Raw genomic sequence first — 18169 nt, forward strand, 5'->3', positions numbered from 1 at the left:
TAATGAGACTCAAGATCTGTTGGAGTCAGATTTATCACCATCTTGGTCCCAGTTGGTTCTTTTTCCTTTTTCTACGGCTTCCTTTGTTATCTCTGGACCCTTTCACTTAAAGATTTATGTTCTCTCCTGCTCAGGATGGGGAGCTGGCAGGTTTTGAGCAAGGACATTCCTGCGAAAGGTGGGGTTAGAGGTGATGAGTTTTGAGCAAAGATCAGGAGCATCTCTGGTAACACTTTGATTAGCTTCTTTCTTCCTTTCTGCCCATGACTTCCACCTTCAGACAGCCCTTTCCCCGAATGGCCATGGGGCTGCGTGCAGGCAGGGAGGTGGAGAGGAGGCACAGCATGGGTCCCGCCTCACCGGCGCCGCGAGGCCCCCTCAGTTAGCTCGGCCAGCTGAAAGCCCAGGGCCTTCCAAGGCCATTTTGTTACCCACTTATCACTTTGTTTATTTTTTTTTTTTTCATTTATTTTTATTGGTTGGAGGATAATTACTTCACAGCATTGCAGTGGGTTTTGTCATACATTGACATGAATCAGCCATGGAGTTACATGTATTCCCCATCCCGATCTCCCCTCCCACCTCCTTCTCCACCTGATTCCTCTGGGTCTTCCCAGTGCACCAGGCCTGAGCACTTGTCTCATGCATCCAACCTGGGCTGGTGATCTGTTTCACTATAGATATATACATGCTGTTCTTTCGAAACATCCCACCCTCGCCTTCTCCCACAGAGTCCAAAAGTCTGTTCTGTACATCTGTGTCTCTTTTTCTGTTTTGCATATAGGGTTATCATTACCATCTTTCTAAATTCCATATATATGTGTTAGTATACTGTAATGTTCTTTATCTTTCTGGCTTACTTCACTCTGTATAATGGGCTCCAGTTTCATCCATCTCATTAGAACTGATTCAAATGAATTCTTTTTAATGGCTGAGTAATATTCCATGGTGTATATGTACCACAGCTTCCTTATCCATTCGTCTGCTGATGGGCATCTAGGTTGCTTCCATGCCCTGGCTATTATAAACAGTGCTGCGATGAACATTGGGGTGCACGTGTCTCTTTCAGATCTGGTTTCCTCGGTGTGTATGCCCAGAAGTGGGATTGCTGGGTCATATGGCAGTTCTATTTCCAGCTTTTTAAGAAATCTCCACACTGTTTTCCATAGCGGCTGTACTAGTTTGCATTCCCACCAACAGTGTAAGAGGGTTCCCTTTTCTCCACACCCTCTCCAGCATTTATTGCTTGTAGACTTTTGGATAGCAGCCATCCTGACTGGCGTGTCATGGTACCTCATTGTGGTTTTGATTTGCATTTCTCTGATAATGAGTGATGTTGAGCATCTTTCCATGTGTTTGGTAGCCATCTGTATGTCTTCTTTGGAGAAATGTCTGTTTAGTTCTTTGGCCCATTTTTTGACTGGGTCATTTATTTTTCTGGAATTGAGCTGCAGGAGTTGCTTGTATATTTTTGAGATTAATCCTTTGTCTATTGCTTCATTTGCTATTATTTTCTCCCAATCTGAGGGCTGTCTTTTCACCTTGCTTATAGTTTCCTTTGTTGTGCAAAAGCTTTTAAGTTTCATTAGGTCCCATTTGTTTATTTTTGCTTTTATTTCCAATATTCTGGGAGGTGGGTCATAGAGGATCAAAACACAGCCTCAGAACAAAGGTTATACTATTTAGAACTGACTTTTAAAAAAATTACCCATTTTAATACTTTGTAGAATATTTTTAATCTTTTATTTTGTTTGATTAGATGGTGGGAAAACCCTAACATATTTCAACTATGACTACAGTGGGGATTTTCAGACTGTTACTTTTGAAGGACCTGAAATTAGGAAAATTTTCTATGGAAGCTTTCACAAGGTGAGTAATGCCTTGTATGAGTATATATATATTCTTTATTCTTTTACTGCGGGCCAAGCAACAGAAAAGTATAAAAATAAAAGAAAAACATAGCGCTTTGGATCTCCTATAGTAAGAATTACCTGTGGGGCTTGTGAACTGTCCAGAGATTCTGATATGGTAGTTCTGGGATGGAATCCTAAAATGTATGTTTTTATCCAGTACCCCAGGAGATTTGATAGTATCAGCAAGAAGACATTTTCCACTGATCTTCTAGGTTCTTCTGGCTTGTCTAGGAATCAAATTATGAAATACAAACGTTTAATAACATATAAACATGATGAAACCCAGGAAAACCGAGTAACTCACCAAAATAGCCAAAACCTTCCCTAAGTACCATCTTCAGCTAAAGACAAAAGAGGATTATGCAAGTAGTGGTTTGGGTTTGGACTTCAAAGGGAAGGAAGAAAATTCACATGGAGATGGAAAAGCAAATGTTTAGTAAATAAATGAGTCAATGGGACACAGATTCCCCTCCACACACACACCTAGCCATATTCTTTGCAGATATTGCTGGTAATAGCCCTGTTCTGGGAGTGGACCTTATGTCTAAATTCTTTTAGGCAGTTTAGGCATGAAGCTCAAAGTTTCTTTCTGAGTCTTTTGGACCTTGGTTATTTTCAACTTGAAATAATCTGCATTCTAAAGAAACATTTTGGGATGGCAAATTTTGGTCTCCTATCGTAGAAGTGGTTCAGGTTGATACTTTGAGGAACCATGTAGTGGAGGATAATGTATTACTAAGTAGATAGTTGTAAATTCCCTACATTATGTGTTATGTAGAAAGGATTGCTGGTCTACCTGGCCACCAATATAGTTAAAGTACCAGCAGCCAAATCATGTTAAAATATGTAGACAGATTGCACTGCGACAGCCCATCACTGCCATTGTATAAGTTGCCCTGAGGAAGAATTGTGTAAAACATGACGTTAGTTGTTCTTATTTTAACCTGGCACCTTCATATTTCACATCTATGAAACATTTCGTCTTGGTGATCACTGGAGTAGACAGGCTTCCTTCCAAAATTTACTGTTTCCTTTGTAGTGAATAATCCCACTGCTACCTGGGCTGTTAAAGAATGCAACACCAAGAGTGCCAGAAAGCAGAGCCTTTACTCAGCGGTGTTGCAAAAACCTTGCGTCTTAGCCACACCCTTCTTGTCCTGTCAAAGTCTTCATCTTGGCTTCTGTTTGCTGATGTAGAATGCGGTCAGATATGTCTAATCTACACAACTTTGCTGCGTTATGGGCTTTTGAATACCATCACTGTATAAGAACAATTGCATAACAAAATTCTCTCATTTTTGCATGAGAAAAGTTGCATAAAATATTTTTTTCTTGTTACTAGGACTGTACAACCACAAGTGTCTTAAAATAAGGTATCTTAGAAACACGTGAGATGCACATGATTTATTAGTTTATGGTTCAAAATAGTCCCATTAGCATTTCTTTGGAATTATTGTCATGTATTTATCAACTTCCTCTAGAGATGATTTTTCCTTGGTTAGATAGTCACAGAGTAGTCAAAAAATATTACAGAGGAAATGAAAAGCATGTGAGATTTCATTAGTATTTACAAAAAACCCATAGAGATGGTATCTGAATGTGGGATAGTCATGGAAGTGGTTTAAAGTAGAACCTTTCTTCTCAAGCAAAGTGCTTAAGTAGACAGAATTCCTTTTCTTCCCTTGCATATTTTTTGGTGATGAGTCATGCAGTTATGTGAATTTGTTTGATATTTTCTCCTGCTTCTTACCTTTTAAAACATTTTTACTTTCATCAGCTACATATTGTTGTCAGCAAGACTTTGGCCAAAGTGGTTATTGACTGCAAGCACGTGGGTGAGAAGGCAATAAACGCGTCATCTAATATCACATTGGACGGTGTTGAAGTCCTGGGGAGAATGGTTCGATCAAGAGGACCAAATGGAAACTCTGCACCAGTGAGTGGATAAATAAATGAATCTGTGTTGAGGAAAAAAATTCTCCTAAAATATAATAATGTATTTTCCAGGGAAAGAGCTTGGTAAGGGGATAGATGGAGGGAGTGATGGTGAATGATAGTTGATGAATGATAAGAAAATATATAACTAATGAATGGAGTTCAAGTGAATGAAATGAATTTATTTAAATGAATTAAAACACCAGCATTCAAAGCTCTTGCAATATGCTTCTGCTAGGGAATATGGGAGAATGCTCCAGAAATTAGACTAGTTTGTTTTCTAAATGAAAATTGTAATAGTAAAATATTTTAAAAATTCAAATAAAATACCGTGGCATAAATGGTTGGTTAATGAGAATCAAAACTGTGGATGAACCTCATTTATATGAGCAGATCCAAATCTGTATAAAACATGTTATTATTATACACGGGAAATTGACTTAAAGCTCTCATGTGGGTTAGATTTGGGCATTTTATAACTAGGTTCTTGCTATTGCTTATGTCAAGTTAACCCTTTTTATCATTAATAATAAGGGATAATAATATTTTATCATTAATATTTAAATAACAAATCATTTTAAGATATATTTTTATCATATTTTTTTAATCATGGAGTTTAAGACCAAGAGACTTCGAATTGGCAAAGAAATCACATTCTTTTCAGTTAATGCCTACAAAAAGGAGCAGTGTGCACAAACTTTTAAGACCACACATTCACAGCTAATTAGCAACATTCTCTAATTTGAGTCATTCTATAATTAGAACCAATTAACCTAGAGGGAATTTTATTCTTGTAAGCAATTCCAAATATTCACATCTACACTTCTCTTCTGTGTAACAGAATAATCAAGTTAATTAAGATTCACTCTTATTGTGCTTTCAGAGACCTATAGAACTAGCCAGCTGTATGGAATTTTAGAAAGACCTGATGATTTTCAAAGTCTTTTAAAACTGAAATCACTTAGTATTAATACAAATGAAATCTTCTAGTATATCAAATAAATGAAAATGATTTGCAATATGCTTCAGACCCCATGGACTGTAGCCTGCCAGGCTCCTCTGTCCATGGGATTCTCCAGGCAAGGTTACAGGAGTGGGTAACCATTCCCTTCTCCAGGGCATCTTCCTGACCCAGGGATCTAACCCAGGTGTCCTGTATTGAAGGCAGTTTCTTTACTGAATAGAAACCATGTCACGGTCTTCATTTGTAATCACTACCTTTGACCTTACATCACAGTATCTAATAAAGTTGTATGAAGAGTCCTTTCTCAAGAAACACTTGTTAGAAATTAAATAGAAAGCCGTCTATCTGAATTTTTCTTAAAATAGTTCGCATATATCATATTCCACCTGTGGTATTGACAACAGTCCACCGATAGATATCACGCTGTCTCCTAATTATAGCTCATACTTTGCAATTGCAGTGTTAAAATTACAGTTACAAATTAATTGTATTTCAAATTAACACTCTATGTAGTAATTTTACTCCAAAATATATGACCAATTAAATATTAAGGAATTTAGTTTGGAAAGCAAAAACAACTATAAGTTTAGGGTCTACCAGTAATAAATCTTTACTTTTGTTCATGAAAGAAGAGCAGTTAAACAGAGCACCCTCTGTGGTTAACATCCACCCAGTAGTAGACAAAAGGGAATTTATAGAAGTCAATCATTAAAGGGTTCTTTGTAGAGCTAGTAGGAAAAAGTTGTGGCTTTTGCTAGAATAGAAGTCTACAAAGGATTACTAGATTTTCAGTCTACCCACTTATTGAGGAATTTGATTATGTTGGAATGGATGATATCAGATTAGATCTCAAGAATGTGACTGAAAGCTCACTTGGTTTTTTGGGTTATTATCAATTCTTGTTTCAGTGTAAGACAAGAGAGAAGCTTCAGTCTTCAGTTCTCAATTTAGAAATCACAGATTGCTAACATAATCTTGAAATACATGTGGACTCTAATACCCTGCAAAAGGGAATGTGCAATGCACAAGTTTTGGGTCATTCCAGAAGGAGTAATTATCATCTCAGAGAAGTTAGTAGTTTATAGGTCAGTATTCCCTGGCAAATTCAGCAATGAATTCAAAAATGCCAGATGATGGAATGATTCTAAATTCCCAGTTTTTAAAGAATATAGTCTTTTTATTATTTTTCAGTTTTTATTTTTTATTCGCGTGTAGACAATTAACAATGCTGTGATAGTTTCAGGTGGACAGCAAAGGGCCCCAGTCATGCCTGTACACGTGACCCTCTCCCTCAAACCCCCTCCCATCCAGGCTGCCGCTAGCATTGAGCAGAGCTCCCTGAGCTCACAGTAGGCCCTTGTTGGTCGTGCATCTTAAATACAGCAGCGTGTACGTGTCCACCCCAAACTCCCCAACCATCCCTTCCTGCCATCTCCCCTCTCTGGCAACTGTAAATTTGTTCTGTAAGTCTGTGAGTCTGTTTCTCGGCTATAGTCTTTTTAAACCAAAGTTGAGTGGAGAAGAGATTAATGGATTTAGGGATATAGTAACTACTGTATTGATATTATTCATATTTGAAATAAAAACTTGTGTTTTTTACACGCAAGACTTCACCGGCAGCAAAAATTCTCTAGTGAGAGTAAGCTAATAAGCAGGCTGAATCTAACTGGCGAAGCACACAGGGGAGGAGACGTACCAACTGGGCCTCTCCTTTCCAGTCGTCTTTGTCCTGAGAGGTTTCTTCTACTTTTTCTGATACCTAATGAAATTATCATGCTGCAGTCAGAGGTGAGTCAAGAAAAATTTTGAGCTTCTGGCATTGATCATGTTTCTTAGTATCTTTTCCCCACCTTTCAAATCTAACACCTAGATAATTATATTATTTGTTTAGTTCTCTGATGTGTAAATAAAAAAAATACAAGTTATGTTATAGAATTTTTATTAATTTTATTTTCTGAGTTAAAGTTTTAGTGTAGGAATCAAGAGAAGACAAGTCAATGATCCTATAGAAACAAGTGTTTTCCAGTCTCAAGGAAATGGTTGTGTTTTCACTCGATTGTATCTTTTAATCCTTAAAATGATGATAGTGATTAATACGTATTGCCTAATGTGGACTAGGCCCCTGGAGAAGGGAATGGCAATCCACTCCAGTATTCTTGCCTGGAGGAGTCCATGGACAGAGGAAGCTGTCAGGACAGCTGCGGTCCATGGGGGTCACAAAGAGTCGGATACGACTGGCCGATAACACACATGCACGGACTAGGCGGTGTGAGGGTTTCTAGGATGTTCTTGTTTAATCCTCCAACAACCCTAGGAAAATATATCATCCGCATTTTATAGATGCAGAAACTGAGACTTGAATAAGAGGGAGAGACCCCCTTTCAAACATGAGGAGAGTGAGGTGTGAGATTGTGTTCGAGTTGCTTTCCATCTCTCTTCCATTGGACCGGACCGATTATGAGAAAACTGAAGGCGGAGGAAGGACTCTGGTCTGTGACAGTGACCATATGCCCTGTCTGTTCACTGGCAAGTTCAAAAACTTACCATTATTTGAATTACAGCTTTGGAATAAATGTGATCAAAATGCACCCCCCCCAGCATCTCTGCACCTTAACATTGTAATTACTACCAACAATTGCAACGGATGTTCTTTCATCTCCTCATTGAATAGTGCCGTTATGGTTTCCCTTAAATTCAGTAAGTTGATTGAGACTGAGTAAGAACACCCTGTTAAGTAGCTGACAAGTGGTAAGTGCTTAATAAATCTTGGTTTGAAGGTGGAGTCAGTAAAAGTTACACACCAAATTGAAAGCAGAAGATGGCTTGGGTCCCCAGGGTTCTTTCTCCTGTGTTCTCAGGGAATGTAAAGCTCTCTAAATATTTGTATAAGATCAGGTACAGCTTGACTTCAAATTATAAGCTTAAAAATGATATACTAGAAAAAAATCAGAAGATGAAATATGGTACTGAGTGGGAAGTCCCTTTTAATTTCCATTCACACAACACAGTGCCTCAACTGCCAAAAAATGTTTTAATCTTATTTTCATGCTAACATTTGACCCCAAATGACATGCCTTTTGTGCTATGCCCAGACAAAAATGTCCAATAATGAAAAATGAGCATTTGTAATTGTCTAAGTATTCCCTTGAAAGAGATTATAACAAGTGAAAGTGGGAGGGTCTTTTTCTTTTGCAGATTTTTTTTTTTCATAATGCTGTTAGTTACAAAGGAAAAAAGTTGCAAAAGTCAAAAAGGGCTGCCTCTTAGACGCTTAAAGTATGGTTTATTTTGATCCACGCTGTCTTGAATATTTAGGTACTCAAATCTAAGATCTTTGATATATTATCTCTGTAATGTTTCCTGCATAATTTGTGTTAAGTGTGTGTTTAATTACTTCTGGAATAAAAGCCAGATTTTAAAAAATCAGTCCCCAGAAATGTGATTTGGAAAAGAAGTCTCCAAATAAAGGCTGAGGAATCTAAACTATTACGAATGCAAAACAATTATGAATAAATTTGTTGTACTCACACAAAAAAGGCTTCTGACTTCATCTAACTTGAAAAAGAAAAGCCAGCCCACAAGCGTTCTTCAGATGATGGTATTGGCCTCATTCAGCGCTTAGTAGGTATTCAACCTCTTGAATAAGTAAAATGAACTCATAAGAATCCCAATAACTCAAGAGGGCAAAAGAAGTTTAGCCAAAGGTTTGTATGGAGACATTGTCCTGTTATAGGTAATCGGGTGGTGAATGTTTATTTGAAAAACTTCAAGAAAGCCTGGTATATCCCAGGACTAGTGAAAGGCCTTGGCTTTAAATAAATCTTTTCATTCACTAAAATGTTTTCACACTGAGGGCTCTATTCAGAAATGGAAAATTTCTTAATGGATGAATGACTTACAGAATTAACTGAATCTAATGCTGTCATAATGGGACTCATTTAACAAAAGTCATTATAAAGTCAAATGGCATTGTAAAGTCAGGCTGGGGTATCTGCATTTAAACATTTTAAACATTTGAACACTAATCATCTGTTCACAAAATAAACCACAAGAAAATGAGGTGTGCTGTTCAGCTCTCAACAGGAATTCAGCTTTCAACATAGGCTTAAATTACTCAGGCTTTTTCATTCCAAGTCCTAATTTACAGAATGGGGTAGACATTACTATTATCAGACCTCCTAGTGGTGACTGAAAGATTAAATGATACAGGTGAAGTCCTTGGGATAGTGCCTGGCCCACAGCCAGGTTCTCAACAAATGTTTGCTGGTACTGTTGTTATTTGCTAAGATTTTTCTCAACCAAAACCTTAAACAGATACGATGATTGTGGACACAAACTAGTGTTATATTTCTGCTCTGAACATCGCATCGCTTTCATCCTTTTGATTTAACCATTTTGGCCTCTGTGTTATATACTCCTGCAGCTTACAGGTCAACTATAAAAGTTGCTTTAAAATAGTGTTTATTTTGTATAACTGTATTTCAGGAGCTGTTCTAAATAGTTCCCTTTACGGGTTCATTTTGTTGTTACGGCTGCTATTATTGCTCTAATGAATAGCTGCTGTTACTCTGCTATTTTCACAGATAAGGGAAGCCGAGCCTCTGCCACGCTGGGCGGTTTGTTTAAAGTGGCTTGGTTTGGGAGTGGGCACACCCGGGAGGTCTCATTCCATTGCCTCCTAATCCCCGTGCTCCTTGAAACACCATTGCTGCTACTGTTGCTTAGGAAAATCAGCAGCCACGTTCTTTAAAAACGCTTTAATTTTAAAAACCTCATTTTTTTTGAACTTTTTGATTTGTATAGGAATGTAGCCAATTAACAATGTTGTGACGGTTTCATGTGGGCAGCAAGGGGCCTCAGCCAAACATAGACACGCGTCCCTTCTCCCCCAAAGCCCCCGCCCATCCCGGCCGCCGCACAGCACTGAGCAGGGTTCCCTGTGCTTACCGTGGGCCCCTGGTGGTTACATTTTAAACACAGCAGTGTGGACCGCCCATCCCGCACTCCCTCACTGTCCCTTCCCCCCATCCTTTCCCCAGGCAGCCATAGGTTTCTTCTCTGAGTCTGTGAGTCCACTTGTGTTTTGTAAGTTCGTTTGGATCATGTCTTTTTAGATTCCGAATCTAAAAGACGTCATACGGTGTTTCTGCTTCTCTGACTTACTTCACTTAGTATGACCATCCCTAGGTCCATCCATTACAAACTTAGTTTTTCAATGATCATAATTTAGTTGTGTGGTTACCCTGAACAGACTGAAATATCATGCCCTTTGAAAACAATTTTTTTTAATATGGAAAAAAAAGAGTGTACTTAGCCATGCACTTATTGCTTCCAATAATGCAGTGGTTTTATATTGAAAAAAGAAAGCGTGATGTCTTGATTTATGGATCTGCTTTCAACATTTGTGTTATTAATCTTGCAAAACCCACTTGGGAAAAGATGTTTGCAGCAAGGCGCAGTTCTTCCTGGGTGTGACGAGAGAAACACTGACTTCATTTTCTTTGCTGTCAGATGGGACAGACTCTTTCGTGATGCTGAAGGCACTGTGAGCAGCCTGTTTTCAGTCATACCAACTGCTTGAGTATTCTTATCTGCCCCCAGGGGACCCTTGACAGGGATGAGAGAAAATGAGGCACCAAGAAGTTTCCAGTGTTTGCTGAAAATACCAGTTGCTGAAGGCATGCTGCAGATTATGTAAACCTAGGGACTGTCATACTAAGTTAGAGAAGCAGAAACATTATATGACGTCTCTTATAAGTGGAATGGAAAGAGACATCTTACAAATGAACTTACACAACAGAAACAGGCTCACAGACCTACAGAAGGAATGAAGAGGATTTCGCCCTCGGCCAGCTCTGTAACTGAGGACATTGTTAGATGGTGTACAGTTGATTTACAATGTCACGTTAGTTTCAGGCGTACAGCAAAGTGATTCAGTTGTAGACAGATTGATGTGTGCTGTCTGCTAAGTCGCTTCAGTCCTGTCCGCCTCTGCGACCCCAGGGACTGTAGTCCACCAGGCTCCTCTGTCCATGGGACTCTCCAGGCAAGAAGACGCGTGGGATGCCATGCCCTCCTCCAGGGATCGTCCCCCGCCAGGGGTCGAGCCTGCGGTTCCTGTGTCTCCTATTCTTTTCCAGCTTGTTTCCGCTGTGGGATATTACCAGATCTGAACACAGCTCCCTGTGTTGCACAGTAGGTCCTTGTTGCCTACCCTTTTATACTGTGCATGTCTGTTAATCCCAGACTCCTGACTGATGCTGCATGTTCAGTCCCTCAGTCATGTCCGGCTCTTTGCGACCCTGTGGACTGTAGCCTGCCAAGTTCCTCTGTCCATAGGATTTCTCAGGCAAGAACACTGGAATGGGTTGCCATTTTCCTCCTCCAGGGGATCTCCAAACTCCTGATGACATGCAATATTTGAAAACAATGTAGGAAGAAATATAGTATTAGAAATGTTTAGGTCATGAAGCTAGTGTGAGCCTTTAATGACATTATAATGATGTTTCTAACTATTTCAAAATATACTTTAAGTTGTTGCCAACAAACATGAGTAGAACAAGGCTGTCTAAATATTTATGGCATGATCGATGGCTTGAATGAAAATGCACAGCACGGATCTCACAGTGCCATATGTGAGTCTGTCATGACACTCACCACGTTGTAAATAGTATTTATGTGTCAGTGTCTTACTCCCTGTAAATTCTTTGTGGGCAAAAAGCTGGTTTCGCTCATTTTTATATCCTAAAGCTCTATATGGTATCTGGCTTGCATTATGCACTAAAGAAGAAGTGGTCAAATGTATGCATGAATGATGGAAGTCAGAAATAATTCAACCAGCCTTCATGAATACCTACTACATGCCACTTTTTTTTTTTGCCATGCTGCAAGGCATATGGGATCTTAGTTCCCCAACCAGGGATCAGACCTGTGGCCCCTGCAGTGGAAGCTCCACGTCTTAACCCTGGGCCCCCAGGGAAGTCCCTGCTTGTCACTCAGTATTATGGGGGCACGAAGATGAGTAAGAGGTGCCCTGTCTTCGAGGAGCACCCACTTTGGGGGGAAATATAAATAAGTGGACTGGATGGTGGGAGATGTGCTGTAAAAGATGTCTGGAGCCTGGTGGGTCACGGCGGCACTTGGCCTAACTGTGGTGGCCCGTAAGAGAGGATTTCAACAGAGGCTCTAAGCGTTTTTACGTGGTGATGGGAGGAAGAACTGGGAAGAGTAAGGCAGTTTGGATGATGGATGGAGTAACCAGTGACAGAAGTCTTAAATCACTGTGTATTTGAGGAATGACTTTTAACACTTATTCATTGTGATATTATGTTATAAACGTGTTGGCGTTCTACTATGGTAAAGGATCTGCTTGCAGCGCAGGAGAGCCAGGATCAAACCCTGGGTCGGGAAGATGCCCTGGAGAAGGGAACGGCAACCCACTCCAGTATTCTTGCCTGGAGAATCCCAAGGACACAGAGGGGCCTGGTGGGCTACAGTCCATGGGGTCACAAAGACTCAGACTCGACTGAGCGTCTAACAACACTACGTAATATATGCTGTGAAGTCATTATAAATTATAAACACAATACATGTTTTATTAAACATTGTATATATCTTTTATTGACCAACAATTTTCTTTTTAAATTGCAGTTCCAGTTACAGATGTTTGATATTGTTTGTTCCACATCATGGGCCAATAAAGACAAATGCTGTGAGCTTCCTGCCCTGGTAAGAATTCTTCTTTCACTATTTCTGTTCTTTGCTGAAATTTTCTAAAGTTACATTTAATTGCAGTGCTGAAAATGAAATGCCATCTCACAAAACTCATGTCACAGGTAATTCGTTATGATGCTGATGATGAAAATTAAAAAGCACTTACGAAGGAGGTATATCTGGAATCAGCAGGATATACTGACATGCAGGGTTGGAACTGCCCGGCTACACGGGGCGCCACTTACATGGAGTCCAGATGTTCCCAAATTCCATGGTCCACGAATTCTTTGGTGTCGCAGTAATTTTTTTTTTATGGCACCGCAGAGGCAAAAGAAATATCTAATAATTCCATATATGAGGCCATTAGGTCCAAATGTCTTCATAAGTGTTTGTATCTTAAAAATTCTGCTGTATGAAACAACAGTATATTAATATATAAATCACAATTTTTAAATGATATACTTATTTTTGAATAACCACAACTACTTACTAATGGGATGTGTGTGCCTATTGAGCATGCACAGTTTCTCAGATCTCGGAATCTGATTGGACATTACCACCCTCACTTCTTCCTTTTTTAAAAAGAATATTTATTATGTGTCTGTGCCAGGTCTTAGCTGCCGCACGGGGGGCCCAGCTCCCTGGTGAGGGGTCCGACTGGGCCCTGCACTGGGGCTCGGAGTCTCAGCCTCTGGACCAGCAGAGAAGGCCCACCTTCCCTTCCATTCCACGCTGATTTTCCCCATGGTATTGCTTTCCTTCATAGCAAGTGCTGATAAAACAGATTTACAAATTTTTTTTTTTTTTTGGTCTTTGGGGTCTTAGTTTCCCGACTAGGGCCATGGCCCCCTGCTGTGGAAATGTGGAATCTTAACCCCTGGACTTTAGGGAAGTCTCTTCTAGTGTTGAAATTGTGACCTATTATACCTTGAGGTTGGAGAAGGCAATGGCAACCCACTCCAGTACTCTTGCCTGGAAAATCCCATGGACGGAGGAGCCTGGTAGGCTGCAGTCTGTGGAGTCGCACAGAGTTGGACACGACTGAAGCGACTTAGCAGTACCATACCTTGAGCTAGCTGTGTATACAGAGTCCAATGGGTACTGAATTTTGCCGTTTCTCTTGATTTTTTTTTTAAAGCTCAGAGTGCTCCTGTGAATTTCCTGTAATGCCCTAGGCCTTCTTTCCACACAATCTGGGACCATAGTCATAATCTATTTTACTTAAGCAAAGCTGCTAGAAAAATAAACCTTTTTTCATTATAAATACCAAATATAACTCACCAGGGTTGATGACTGTATATTTAAAAATGGATTGTTCATATCTAAGGATCTATAGAATCAGTGAGCTGAAATGTTGACCCTGTTATGTTTGGATGGGAGTCATGTCTTAAGAATTCAACCTGGAGCATGGTCAAGCATGGAGAAGACATCATCAAGTCTAAAAAATCTCCTTTTTTAAGACCTTACACCAGCTCACGTCATCTGCTGCAGGCCATCTATGCGTGGTGACTTTGTCTGAGGAGGAAGTGACTTTTTTTTTTATCAAAATAAGTTTCCATTAAACTATGGTGAGGAATGAAAGCAGAGACACTGTGATGCTGTGCATAAGGGCAGGTGGGATGGAGACTGTAAGGAAGCACCCAGAACCCTATCCTGCATCAAGCAGAGTGTGATCACCGTGTCTCCTAGGAAGATCCCTGCTGTCTCCGAGCTGTTCTTTCCCTTTCTGTCACTGAAGGTGTGCAAGTCCCATGGTAGAAAGACTCAGATGGAGACACAGTCAACAGCAGTGGCAAAACCATTACGCAGTCTCTGGTCACAGGAGGCCTGCTGTCAGCCTGCTTGGGGGGATCTTCCAGGATTCTTAAGTCTGTATTTCCTTCAAGCTGCCCAACATATCAAGCCAGGTAGATACGTTAGCAGGGTTTTCCTTTCCTGCAATGAGCTGAAACTTTTGACTGTTGTCCAACATTTGGAGAAAAGCATATAAAGGCTCTTTGCTCAGACTCTTTTGAATTTCTGTTGTGACTATTTCAGAGCCTGAAATTATTTTCAAGTTGACAGTTCAATTATCATCTGTCCTCTATTCAGCTCTAACCTTTCCCCAAGATCTTAGAAAACAAAGCTCACTTTCTCTATCCAAGGGGACTGATGAACCCTTTCTAGTTTTTCATCCTGGGGCGGCCTTTTCTTGGCTGTTCCCCCGAATGGGATATTCATGGATCATTCAGTAGCTCTTAGCAGGTGCTCTGTCTTCCTTTACACCCCGGTAACTCATTCAGGCGTATTCAGTCTGACTTAAATACTCTATCTTGTGGTGTCACCTGGCACCAGAATTCTCCAAGAGGAAGTGACCTCTTATCCCAAAACTTTAGATAGGTGCTGTGAAGGTATTCTTACTTTTAGTCACAGAATGTGACCAGGAGTTAAAATTGTTGCAGGTGTATGTGTATGATGTGTTTAACCACCATTTTATTTTCTTTTGGTTCTTGGTTTTAGTGTGGATGCAGTTTCCTACAAGTTTTCTTTTATCCTTTGAAAGTGAAAAAAGTGTTGTAACACTAAGGAAATTTTCAGGACCTTTAGTTCATAGAGTACCACTTAAATAGTAACCAGAATTTTGGGGTGGTTTTTTTTTTTTTTTGCCTCCACTTCTGCCTTTCTTGCTTCACCTGGATTCCCAAGCTGGTTTTGTCAACATCCTTTGATAACGATGATGATTAATGCCTTACTAGACACCCATTCATTGTTTCTTTAAAGAAAAGATTTTGTGGTCAGAAGGGAATATTCTCTGCCTTTCTAGACTAATGCTCACTGAAGAATTTTTTTTGAAGTGTCTCCAAATGTTTCCTTTGAGTCATAAAGTCGTTTTCATAGACCAGTTTGTTAATAGTCATGCTATTTCTTTTTCTCCGCAGAGGGATGAGGAGGCCTGCCCAGAGCTCCCGCACAGCTGCTCCTGTTCAGAAACCAACAAAGCGGCTCTGGGGCCAGCAGGCCCACCGGTCAGTCTTGCCTCATTTGACCTTAAATGTTATAGGATAGTTGTTACAAAGGTTACTAATTACCCCTGAATCATCCTACTGCTTCTTTTTTAATAGTGGATACTCCCCTGACAACATGGCCAAGTTCATGGCCATTCAGCTTGAGACTTGATTTCTTAGCAATTATGCAAGTAAAGATGACCTTGTGACTAAGTTCTGGCCAGGGAGAGAGAAGGTGTATGCACTCACCCTGGACGTTGCTCTTGAGTGAAAACCGAATGCCCTCCTTTGAGCACGTGGTAGTGGATTCACTGTGGCAAGCCATGCTGCTGGGCACAGCACAGCGATATGATACGATGGAGGCACTGAAGGTTTCACACTGCCTTTTGTGATAAAGCGACTCTACTACACTGGAACAGCTCAGATTTTAATCTAAGAATAATAAATCTCCTACCTTGCATAAATGTTAATAGTGACCTCCATAAAAACAGTCAGACAGCTTTCCAAACTAATAAACTGGGAGTGCAATTCTAGATTAACAGTTATTTCCTCTGAGCACTTTGTAGATGCTATTACAATGTCTTATCACTTCCATTGTTGCTATAGAGAAATCAGCTGTCGGTTGAATCAACTGTCATTTTTCTGTGAGAAAAATTTTCTCCCTTAGTTTCTTTTAAGATTCTTTTGTCATTAATGATCAGAAGTTTCACTACAGTATATTCTGATGCTACTATTTTGTAGTCTTGGAATATTGAGGGCTTTATGAATTTGAATACCAATGTTTCTCATACATTTTGGAGATTTCATAGTCATTTTCTTTTTAAATATTCCCTCTCTCTAATCATCTCTATTCTTCTGAAATGCCAACTAGATGTGTATTATACTTTCTAATTTTACTCTCTTTTTAACCTTTTTAACCTCTAATTTATTTTCTATTTGGGCTGCCAGGCTTTATTCTGTGTAATATCTTCAAAATTACTTTCTGATGTACTGTGTGTTTCAGTTCAGTTCAGTCGCTCAGTTGTGTCCGACTCTTTGCGACCCCATGAATAGCAGCATGCCAGGCCTCCCTGTCTATCATCAACTCCCAGAGTGTACCCAAACTCATGTCCATCGAGTTGGTGATGCCATCCAACCATCTCACCCTCTGTTGTCCCCTTCTCCTCCTGCCTCCAGTCCCTCCCAGCATCAGGGTCTTTTCTAATTAGTCAACTCTTCGCATGAGGTGGCCAAAATATTGGAGTTTCAGCTTCAACATCAGTCCTTCCAGTTAACACCTAGGACTTATTTCCTTTAGGATGGACTGGTTGGATCTCCCTGCAGTCCAAGGGACTCTCAAGAGTCTTCTCCAACACCACAGTTCAAAAGCATCAATTCTTCACTGCTCAGCTTTCTTTATAGTCCAACTCTCACATCCATACATGACCACTGGAAAAACCCTAGCCTTGACTAGATGGACCTTTGTTGACAAAGTAATGTCTCTGCTTTTTAATATGCTGTCTAGGTTGGTCATAACTTTCCTTCCAAGGAGTAGGCGTCTTTCAATTTCATGACTGCAATCACCATCTGCAGTGATTTTGGAGCCCCCAAAAATAAAGTCTGACACTGTTTCCACTGTTTCCCCATCTATTTCCCATGAAGTGATGGAACCAGACACCATGATCTTAGTTTTCTGAATGTTGAGCTTTAAGCCAACTTTTTCACTCTCCTCTTTCACCTTCATCAAGAGGCTTTTTAGTTCTTCTTCACTTTCTGCCATAAGGGTGGTGTCATCTGCATATCTGAGGTTATTGATATTTCTCCTGGCAACCTTGATTCCAGCTTGTGCTTCATCCAGCCCAGCGTTTCTCATGATGCAATCTGCATTTAAGTTAAATAAGCAGGGTGACAATATATAGCCTTGGCGTACTCCTTTTCCTATTTGGAACCAGTCTGTTGTTCCATGTCCAGTTCTAACTGTTGCTTCTTGACCTGTATATAGGTTTCTCAAGAGGCAGGTCAGGTGGTCTGGTATTCCCATCTCTTTCAGAATTTTCCACAGTTTATTGTGATCCACACAGTCAAAGGCTTTGGCATAGTCAATAAAGCAGAAATAGATGTTTCTCTGGAACTCTCTTGCTTTTTTCTTGATCCAGTGGATGTTGGCAATTTGATCTCTGGTTCCTCTGCCTTTTCTGAATCCAGCTTGAACATCTGGAAGGTCACAGTACATGTATTGTTGAAGCCTGGCTTGGAGAATTTTGAGCATTACTTTACTAGTGTGTGAGATGAGTGCAATTGTGTGGTACTTTGAGCATTATTTGGCATTGCCTTTCTTTGGAATTGGAATGAAAACTGACCTTTTCCAGTCCTGTGGCCACTGCTGAGTTTTCCAAATTTGCTGGCATATTGAGTGCATTTTCACAGCATCATCTTTCAGGATTTGAAATAGCTCAACTGGAATTCCATCACCTACACTAGCTTTGTTTGTAGTGGTGCTTTCTAAGGCCCACTTGACTTCACATTTCAGGATGTCTGGCTCTAGGTGAGTGATCACACCATCATGATTGTGTGTTTAGCTCTGTTTAATATGCTGCTTAACCTATGCACTGTGTTTCTGATTGTGATTATCATATTTAGTTTATCTAGAAGTTATATTTGGTTCCATTTCAAACCTTCTG

General features: G+C 40.0%; 1 protein-coding gene across 8 annotated transcripts in view; it reads left to right on the forward strand.

Moving 5' to 3' along the window:
* The window catches only part of COL14A1 (collagen type XIV alpha 1 chain), a 232282-nt gene that overhangs the window by 149892 nt on the left and 64221 nt on the right, over positions 1-18169 (forward strand). For all 8 annotated transcript variants that reach the window (XM_070477487.1, XM_070477492.1, XM_070477489.1 and 5 more), the window contains 4 exons: positions 1760-1869; positions 3691-3849; positions 12463-12540; positions 15444-15530. In XM_070477487.1, the coding sequence (XP_070333588.1) occupies positions 1760-1869; positions 3691-3849; positions 12463-12540; positions 15444-15530 (434 nt within the window). The remainder of the gene's footprint in view (positions 1-1759; positions 1870-3690; positions 3850-12462; positions 12541-15443; positions 15531-18169) is intronic.

Source organism: Odocoileus virginianus, chromosome 15 (assembly GCF_023699985.2).
Source record: "Odocoileus virginianus isolate 20LAN1187 ecotype Illinois chromosome 15, Ovbor_1.2, whole genome shotgun sequence".
NCBI classification, from domain to species: Eukaryota; Metazoa; Chordata; class Mammalia; order Artiodactyla; family Cervidae; genus Odocoileus; species Odocoileus virginianus.